Source organism: Stegastes partitus, unplaced genomic scaffold (genome assembly GCF_000690725.1).
Source record: "Stegastes partitus isolate 25-593 unplaced genomic scaffold, Stegastes_partitus-1.0.2 Scaffold670, whole genome shotgun sequence".
Classification (NCBI taxonomy): Eukaryota; Metazoa; Chordata; class Actinopteri; family Pomacentridae; genus Stegastes; species Stegastes partitus.
Genome location: NW_007578401.1, coordinates 247,878 through 257,706, shown reverse-complemented (window position 1 = coordinate 257,706; position 9,829 = coordinate 247,878). Strand labels below are relative to the sequence as shown.

The 9,829-nt window shown below is 42.7% G+C and overlaps 1 protein-coding gene across 1 annotated transcript in view; it reads left to right on the top strand.

The window, feature by feature from the left end:
- The first annotated feature begins 2,517 nt into the window (after positions 1-2,517).
- The window catches only part of LOC103363570 (transforming growth factor beta-3-like), a 13,163-nt gene continuing 5,851 nt past the window's right edge, over positions 2,518-9,829 (top strand). Inside the window, exons 1-2 of the mRNA XM_008290395.1 lie at positions 2,518-3,336; positions 8,529-8,692. Coding sequence (XP_008288617.1) covers positions 2,991-3,336; positions 8,529-8,692 — 510 coding nt within the window. The 5' untranslated portion in view covers positions 2,518-2,990. The remainder of the gene's footprint in view (positions 3,337-8,528; positions 8,693-9,829) is intronic.

The window sequence follows — 9,829 nt, the reverse complement described above, 5'->3', positions numbered from 1 at the left end:
CACAATTTCTCCAGGCGAACCTGATAAGGCAAACTGAAATACATGCTCAACCCAGAAGTACAGCTGACCTACTTTTAAGACATTTGATTACACCAAAGAGGAAAAATGAAGAGATGACTGTTGCAGTGGTGCTGATAAGGCTGGTGTTGGTTCAGGTTGATACAAGTGACTCACTCGTTTGTGCATTAGCAGATGTAATATCTCAACTAAATGAACATTATCATCCTTTTAAAGGTGGAATTAGCGACCCTGGTTGAAGTGTGTCGACCATTACATGTAGAGTTTAACACAATGTGGTCCTAATAGTGTTTATTAATTTCACTTCTCTGCTCTTTTGTGCATGTACGCTGACACCGACAGCAGATATTGTTTGTTAAGCAGCATCACCTGCTGGCTTAATGGAGAACTGCCAATACAATGGGCTGCTGTTGACACGAGGAACAGAAACACAGAACGAGGAGTCGCTACGGTGCCATCGAAACCAGCAAAAGTTTACTTCATGCTACAGCCTTTCCACAGAAAGGCAATTTAAAGAAACCCACTTTGAGGAAAATATATAATCACCGAGATTACAGGAAAGAAAAACCACCTTTAGGATGACAAAACAAACGACAGCAACTTTGTGCTTTGTCACAAATGTCCCAGAATCTTCCCTCAACTCCCATTTTTTTTCCCCCCAGTGAACTTCAATCCAGGGCAATAAAGTATGCATTGAGGCTTGTGGGAACGTGGCTGAGGGAAACCAGCGACCTGAGTGCTCGTCTTAAAATAGTTTTACAATGGCTATGAAGACATCTCATTCCCGGCTCTTTCTTGGATCGTACAGCGCAAAAAAAAAAAAAAAAAAAGCCCAAACATCCCATTTTAGTCCATTTTGGGTTTGGACGACTCGCACACCGCTGAATGAATCAAATTATGAATGAAGACACAGTGCTCGGAGTGACGTTACTGGAAACCAATTTCCAAACAATAACCAGATAAGAAAAAATAAAAAATGTTCCAGTGACCAAAGTCAGAGGAGCTTGATTATATTTATAACAAACAACAAAACGAGTTGGAGTTTGGCTGCTCGAACACCACAACGGAGTCGCTGATATTTACAGAACGCTGATGAACTGCTGATTGAAGAAAACTCTCATTCTTAAAATACTCAAAAGAGTCGATACAGGTCAAGACTGCTATAGATTGTGCACACAGATGATGATGTCATTTCTAAGAACTCCTAAAGAGGAAAATAAAATATCAGACGGGAGATTTTCATTCATTTTTGAGTTGAGGAATAAAACGAGCTCCCTCCAACGAAACATGTAATAAAGCTTCTATATGGCATGTACCTGAGCTTGTGAGCCAAAGCCAAATGTTTACCAAGTTTGGACATTCTATGAAATCATTCTCGCTATGCAAACTGGTGGGCAAAAGAAACATAGCGAAATGCCAGACCCCATGTTTGGAGACGGGGGCCTCCAGTGGTTGAGTGAGCTTTGACCTAAAATAGGTCTGAGAAATGTGGATATGTTCTATGAATAGAGATAAAACAGACTGTGGAGGGGGTGGGGGGGAGAAATACTGAAAAGATAAAATAACTTAAGGGTCTGCAAATAAACCTTCAGACATCAGTGCAGAAAAAATGAACGCAGCGTGGACGGTGGTTTGCAGAGGGCATGGGAAACTGTGCGCTGACAGCGAGGAGGCTTCTTTTGAACAGTAATAGAATCATGTTGCCACACTGTGAAGTTTGAAAGGGTTCTGCTGTAACGTGAGAACAGCCTCGGACAACGGGATCCGTCCTCGTATTGTGCGGCTCGCAGACACAAAACACAAGAGAGGAGACAAAGAACACTAATATCACAAATTGTCTTTATGGGCTTTTCTATGTGGGAACCTTGTGAACCAGTTTTGTTTAAAAGTTGCTGCCAGTTGATCCTGTTTTCTTTAAGTCCTAAATGGAGACATTTAGCTTTGATATTTCAGTGGATGAGGAACTCCTTAATGACATTATTTAGTAAAACCTGCTGCATCACAACTCTGAAAGCAGCTGAATAAAGGAAAATGAGGAATTTCTTCAATGTAGAGGAGCTGCAAAAGCCACAAGTTGCCACTGGAGGGTGCATCACCTACAACAGAGTCAGAAAACACACCAGCTCTGTAGGATCTAAATTAAAAATACTTCTTCAAAATAACACCACAAAGACCACTAAACCCAAATCTGAGCTCCACTTTAAAACGTCTCACCAAAGAGAACAAAAGAAAAAACTCTTAAAACTTTCCAGCTCCGTAAGAAAAATAAAAAATTTTTAAAAAGCTCATTCTGTATGATTGACAGGGTCACAAAATGAAACAGCTGACTTTCCCTTTTTTCAATCAACATGTTTATTATGTCAGAGCTGGTGATGGAGCGTCGCAGTGACTCCTGTTATGATTCGGGCACTCCCGGGAGCCTGCGGTCCCTCCTCCGTCAAACGTCAGAAAGGACTGGATATAAAACTCCTATGTGGCCATACCGAGCGCTCAAAGTCGCATATACCTCGTTAACGTGACAGCCTGCGGTCTGCCTCCTCACAGACAATAAAGAGCCTGTAGATCCTAATGAGACGGCAAAGAGGAGCGATGTGCCGAGCCCCGGGAATGCCTTAAATCTGCTGGATTTTGCGCACAAGTATGCAAAAGAAAAGTCTGTTTGTTTCCACAGAGATATTTGTGCCGGATAAATTTCATATATGCAGGAGAGTGTCTGCTCTGGGACTTTGAATTGACTTTATATCTAATGGGACAACACAAACTTGGATTTCTGCTGATAACAAAAGGGACTGTAACGAGAAAGCGAATTAAGCGACGAGCTCTTCATCATTAGTTGCCCAGGAAGTTAAAAAGAAAACAGCAGCGGGGTTTGTCAGTTTGATCTGAAGGCTGCTTGACACTGACCTTGGCAGTGAATCCGCTGTGAATCTTTTTGTTTTTTTGTTCATCTACCGAGCGAACCAAATGCAGAGATGCATATGGGTAAGGTTTTACTGTTTGTCCTCCTCCTCAACTGCGCAACTTTGAGTTCATCCCTGTCAACTTGTGCCACCGTGGATATTGACCATGTGAAAAGGAAGAGGGTCGAGGCGATACGAGGTCAGATCCTGAGCAAACTCCGGCTCACAAGTCCGCCGCACTCCCTCGGACCGAATAAGATTCCTTATCAAATCCAAGCGTTGTATAACAGCACCAAGGAGCTACTGGAGGAGCTGGGGAGGGATCGGCAGCAGAGTTGCGGTCAGGACAACACAGAGACAGAGTACTATGCCAAAGAGATATACAAATTCAACATGGTGTACGGACCGTCAGAGAGCAGTAAGTCTTAAACTTTTTTTTAAGGCAGCCAAGCTTCTCTTTCTTTGTCGTTTCCATGCCAGCGACAAACGTGCCCGTAGTGCGTAATTACGCACCGACTGAAGAGTGTGTGCCTGAAGCATGTGCCGGTCAGGACGCATCATTCTGAAACTACAGCTATGTCACGTCAATGATACAGACCAGTGGTATTTGTAGCTACTCAGAGTTTTATCACTTAGTTGGCCTTTCCGAATGAAAATCTTAAAATTACATCTACTCCACTTCCCAAATGCAGACTCACTGAAGTTGGCTATTTTTCATTTTTAATATTCAATCCTGTCCCATACTGCACCTAAAAACGTCTTTTGTCAGTGTTTGTGTTGTAGTGGAGTCACATAAATGTGTCAAACATACACAAGTTAAATCAAATTTAAGGAGAGCTCAGAGAAACACGTCTCCAGTGTCAAACTCTGCATAAAAACCCTTCCACACATCCGAGGTTGGAACCATTCCAAAACTCAATTTCTTTATGGAACAGGGGGTTTTCTCTTTCTAAATCCTATCTTATTTTTAAAATTACAAATGTGGAGGGGCACTTTGGCGTTCGTTAAACTGAAGGCTGACCTTACAGTGCACTTGGAGGATGTGCTTTCTTTCTGTAGTGCTCGCCAACCTGTTTTAAGTCTGAACCTGTGTTCCAGGAAAGTCACTCTCCTCCTACTCCCGACTCCACTCTTCTTCCTCATGTTTTTTTTTTTTCCTCTATGGATCATGTCCCTCTTCCCAGATGTTCCCATTTCCTTTCCAGTCAGGTCCAAATGAGAGGGACATCTGCCCAGGCGGATGGGGATGCCTTTAGGAGAAGGAGTAGGAAAAGTTAACAGAGGTGGACAGGAAAAATTAGATGATGGAAGGACCTCCCTATTCGCCTGGATAGACGGACCCCTCTCTGTCCTGTGGAGTCTTGTCTGTACAGACAGCGTGGAGTGGGAGTGGGCTCCCGTGAAGCCCTCATACATACACAGACACATTGTTCCCTGCTGAGACGGAGCTCAAAGCGACCCCACGGCGTGCCTCGGCCACACGGGTGGCCCAGGAGAATGAGATCACTCACTGCAGGTTTAACGTTGCTAAATTGAGTGTGAAACTGAGCCTTAAACCTGAATGACTGCACTGTGCCATCATTTTACTGCCAGAATGTAACGCCAGGTAACATTTCACTGCTTGCTTTAGCTTTATTTTGTCTGTGAAATGTTTGTTAAACTTGTGGGTAAGTTGGATTTAAGCATTGGTTTAAGCTAGTTTCTTTATAGCTGGCCTGGAGAACCGGTGCCGAGAGGGACATGTGTCAGTACTTGAAGGCGAGTCGAGCAGCATGTGGTCCGGCTGAGTCTAGAGAAAGCAGGATAGGATAAATGCTGTGCGTGAGTGAGAGCCGGAGAGGGCCTCATGGTCTAGAGCAAAGCCAAGACCATTGCATCACAGTCCCTTTGAAATCAACAGGTGTTTCTCCAAAGACCTATTTTCCCTCAGCAATGTTCTGTTTCGAATCTCACAAAACGGTTTTGACACGGGCAGTAGGTGCTTTGAAATGGTGCGCTCGCTGTTCGGTTCAGAGCCACAGATGGGCTGGAGGTACAAAAATGTGCGACAGATTTACATACGTGCACTTTTCTTTTAGTCGGAAGCGTCGTTCCTTTCAGCACAGTCTCACGTTATTAGAAACTAAACGGACATGACAAATAACAGTGTCTGCCCTCGTCAGCAGTACTATTACTTAGTACTTAAAATGTCGAGTATAACTTTCTCTTTGACTAAAACTGTGGTATTGGCATGGCAGAGGGTGTTTCAGTGCGTCCAGCGTGATCTCATACTTGGGAATATGCATGTTGTCAATGCCTTGTATATCCACATGCTTACATTGAGCCTCCTGAAACTGCTTAATGTGATTTTCATATGCCGGAGCAGGCAGGACGACCAACGTTCTGAAATTCGTGGCGCTGAACTTTTATTCGAGTCAGGCAGGGATAACGAGAAAACGGTCAGTTAAATTGAAATCAAAACAAACACAAGCGAGCAGCAGATTAACGTAATACGGACACAATACAGGCTTTCTTGACTTTTTAAACATTCGGTGCCTCCATCGTGCCGGTCCTGTTATCATGTCCATATGGTGGTTTTTTTATGTGCCGTGAGACACATCCTGAGCAGAATAATAACTCAACACCACGCTGAGCATTTCACAACAACTCGCAGAGTGACACTTTCTGTGTTGTTAATCTTTTTCAGAATCAGTTTTTGGTTGTTGAGTTACTCCAATATTACAAGTTTCCATTCAGTGTGTACTGCAGAGTTGTTTCACTGCGTTTTGAGCTGCAGGTGAGCTGGTGTGCTCGAGCTGCAGCGTGTAGTGGACGGGCGGGTGCAGATAAAGGCGGAGACTCATAGATCTGCACATTCTCGAGAAAGCAACTGCACAGAGTTACATCTAAAGGAATTATTTCCATGATAAAAACCTTCAAAATATGTAATTTTCATGATTTTTTAAGGGTTTAATCATTAACTAGAGAGAGATTTAAACTTTTTCTATCAAACCTCAAAACATACATGAGTTTTTCTTAAATAAGTGCTGATGGGACGCTTATACTTATATCAAACTTTCATTACAGCTCAAGCAAAGGAAAAGACAAAACATCATCCTGCTCTGATGAATACTCTCAGTTCAAACTCAAAATAAAAAGAGTTGTGAGTTGTCCATGCGCTCCAAAACAACACGTCTGATCTTCCCAAATCAGCGGGACATCATTTGGTATCCAAAACTGTTACAAACCACCGTTTTATGAGGTGACAATACTGCGGCTACGGTTTGGTTAGTTTTAGGAACAAATACAGCAAAGCTAGTATTATGGCAGCATCGTGGTTTTGGTTGAGATAAGTACGTTGGGGTTTGGGATGCGTTGCGACTTGTCGTAAATGGACGAGGGTACCGCTTTAAGGTTAGCGAAGCAACAACAAAAAAACAAAACAATTCTGTCCACTTGCTGCAAGCAGGAAACTCCTTAGTTAACTTTCTTTTTTTGCGATAGAATATGAAAAACAAATGGCTACCTGGAAAGCTTAACAATGGCCATTATCTCATTATCATTATCCTCCACATTTTCCTTCTCAGTGGACTTTGTTGTTCTCTAACATCTTCCTGTTTTGCTTATGCCTTGATTAATACTCTAGAGGGCTTTGGTACTTCACTTTGATTACTCTTTAGGAGGTACTTGCTGTAATTCATCAAAGATGTGTACATTTATCCTTTTTTTTTGCTTTACTTTATTACCTTTCTTCAGTATTTCTCCTGGGATCCAGTCAGTCGCTTCATATCTACCATATACACATACAAGCAGCTGTTCAATGTTCCCACCTAACTCTGGTATATTTTACAAAATATGAAAGTATTCCTTTGGGGTCTGTTAAAACAGTAGGCTGTAAGTGATGCCAGTGGCTGTAACCCTCAGGTGTTGCCCCAGGACCAGAGGCTTGGCTTTGCCTCTGACACCCTCCTGACCTCGGTTAATGCGGGCAAACATACATTTGCCCTTTGACGGGTTTCGAAGGTAAACTGTTGATCTTTGGTGGATCTGAGGCAGCTCTGCGAACCCCCACAAGTCAAGGACTGGTGCAAATGAAGCAGAAAGCTGCTGGAAGACCGGCAAATTACTGCATCGAGAGACCGGACAGCAAATATCGGAAAGATTTCCTTTTATAGCATGGTACGCATACAGAATCTGGCATATGTCAATGACTGAGGTTGGGCTGTGGAGAAGTCATCATGGTCAGAAGGAGTTCAGGTCCAAAAAGTTGTCAGTGGGACTGAGGATAGCAGGGCTTTTTGATACGCAGATACCACAGAGCTGAAGTCATGCTTAGCTCAATAATATTGCTTTTTCAATTACAACATTTTCACTTGCACCAAATATAGACAAAACGTGTTGGAGAAACACGGAGGAATTTTGATAAGGCTGGCAACAACACTAATCATCCACTGCGGGCTGGTAAACTCAACGCCAGCCACTCAGCAGTCAGTGAAGCCCAGATCAAACCTGAGGTGTGAACAGGTTGACAAGGCTTCTAGCGTATAGATATATATACACAAAGAAAAACAACATTTCTATGAGTACAGCAACACGATATGCCAGAAAAGAAAGAGAAACACAGATTGCATTGCAGTGTAAAGTATGAGTAGTGACACATGCTGCCAGCTCAGGTTGTGATTTCAGATAACACAGGACTGTATTCTCTCATACGACCTGCTCTTATTTCAATAACTGAGGCTAAAATCAGCAACTATTACTGACTAAATTTGAAATGAGCATTTGATATATCTATAAACTGATAAATTGGAAATAATTATCTATTAGAGATATCATACAGCTACGACCATTTAAAAGTCCTCCATGCATTAGCTATACCTTTTATCCTAGAGGGTAGAAGGGGGTGATCCCAGCTGACCCCAAGAGGTGAGGTACATCCTAGATAGGTCGCCGGTCCATCACAGGGCTACGACAACGATTCATTTAAACCTGCAGCCACTAAAAAAATCAATAATTAACCTAGCACGCATGTTTCTGGGCTGTGTGGGGGGAAGCTCCTGGAGAAAACCAACGTAGGTGCAGTGAGAACATGTGAACTTCACTGATAAAGGCCGAGCAGCAGATTCAAACCCTGAACCTCGTTGCTGTGAAGCTACAGTGTTAACCACTGCACCACTGGTCGTATTTCCCAAGCAAAGTGTTGTCAGCCAAAACGACCAATTCGATGAAACAGTATTCGCCTTTAGGACGTTTGCGTACATCCTTTAACTGGATTTGTCGTTATTTTCTGAAATGTGAGCAGACTTAAGAAATAGTCCATTAACAGATGTTGGACTAATTGTTGGTGAAAATAATATTAAGTTCTTACTACACGCCTCCTACACTAATTCATATAGGCCTTCTTCACCAAAGCGTCAGAGAACGCAGACTTAATTAAACAAGAGTCGATGTCTGATTCCATTCATCTGCTTCTCATTTTCAGGGTCCAGTTCTTGTCTATGTTGGCTCACCGTCACACTAACGGCTTAATGGGAAGCTGGGACGATGACAAAGCAAAATGTCGGGTTGTGAAAATGGAAACTCCTAAGCCCTGCCTCTCACCAAATCTTCCTTTTATTCTCTTTGCTCCAGACGATCTGGTTTACTGCCCGAAAGGAATCACCTCCAAGGTTTTCCGCTTCAACGTCTCCGCCATGGAAAGGAACTCGACCAACCTCTTCAGAGCCGAGTTTCGAGCTCTCAGGGTTCCGAACTCAACTGCCAAGAGGAACGAACAGCGGATTGAGCTCTACCAGGTGCGTAAAGGTACCGTTTCCTTGTCCTTCTACCCCTCAGCAACGGCAGAGCTCGAAGTCAAGGCAGCGAGAAGCAGAATAGCACTTGTCTTGGAACTTGCAAAAATAGTTGTGGTCTGTCAAGGACTCGTCTTCAAAAACCTGGTTTGTTGATGTCCACCACATTACTCCAGGCCCTTATTGACAAAAAGAGCCAATTATAACTTGGCGTGGTTGCCATCCAGACCATGTGGAAGGTTTGCAGAACCAGGTCGAGGATACTGTTATTGATGCACTAGTCGGTCGCACTGTCTAAACCATGAAATACATGGTCTCAGTTATGGTTATGTGCAAGATGTTTGTCTTTAAAACAATGTGCAAAGTTTATTAAAGGGGATCTGATCTGCTGAGTCGTCGTGAACATCAGCAGAACCATCATGGTGTTGCACTACTAAGATGATCACTGAAATAAAAATAATAAGACAAATCCCACAATAACTATATTTTCTTGAAAAATCTGACATTAAATCTAAACTATTGTCATTTAATCAGAACCAACATTTGGGCCAAACACGGCACCAGAATTCCTAGAAGTTTGGTTGGTTGTTGGCCAGTAAGTCTGCATTTGTAGGAGAGTGTAATCTTTTGGCCGGTGTTGTGTGGAGCACACGGACGAGGCCAAACAGTTTTACTGCCAAACACAGGAGATCTCCTGAGATATACCTTTGTTTACATTTTCATCCAAACACATGGGAAGCATACACATGTTACACAGTTAGACTATTAAGTCCAGAGACACGGCAGACAAACACGCTCGTCTCCACAGCAGTCCGACTTTAGATTTCCATGTCTTGATAAGTTGGGTCGATTTGCCTCTAATTCAGAATAAGTTATAAAAACACGGATTAATGAACAACCAGTCAAACTACTCAGCTTCATTCACTTCAGTAGAAAACTCACATTTTCTGTAAGAATCCAAAAGTTACAAGACTTTGCTCTTCAAGGGAAGAGTTATATAAGAATTTATAGCTGTGGCAGAGATGAGACACTTTAGCATCTTCATGTGGCAGACCTCAGTATTGCTGTCATCCCTTAAAACTCTTTCCTGATATTGCTGGTAAAGCACACACACAATGAGCCATGCTTTACTCATTTTAG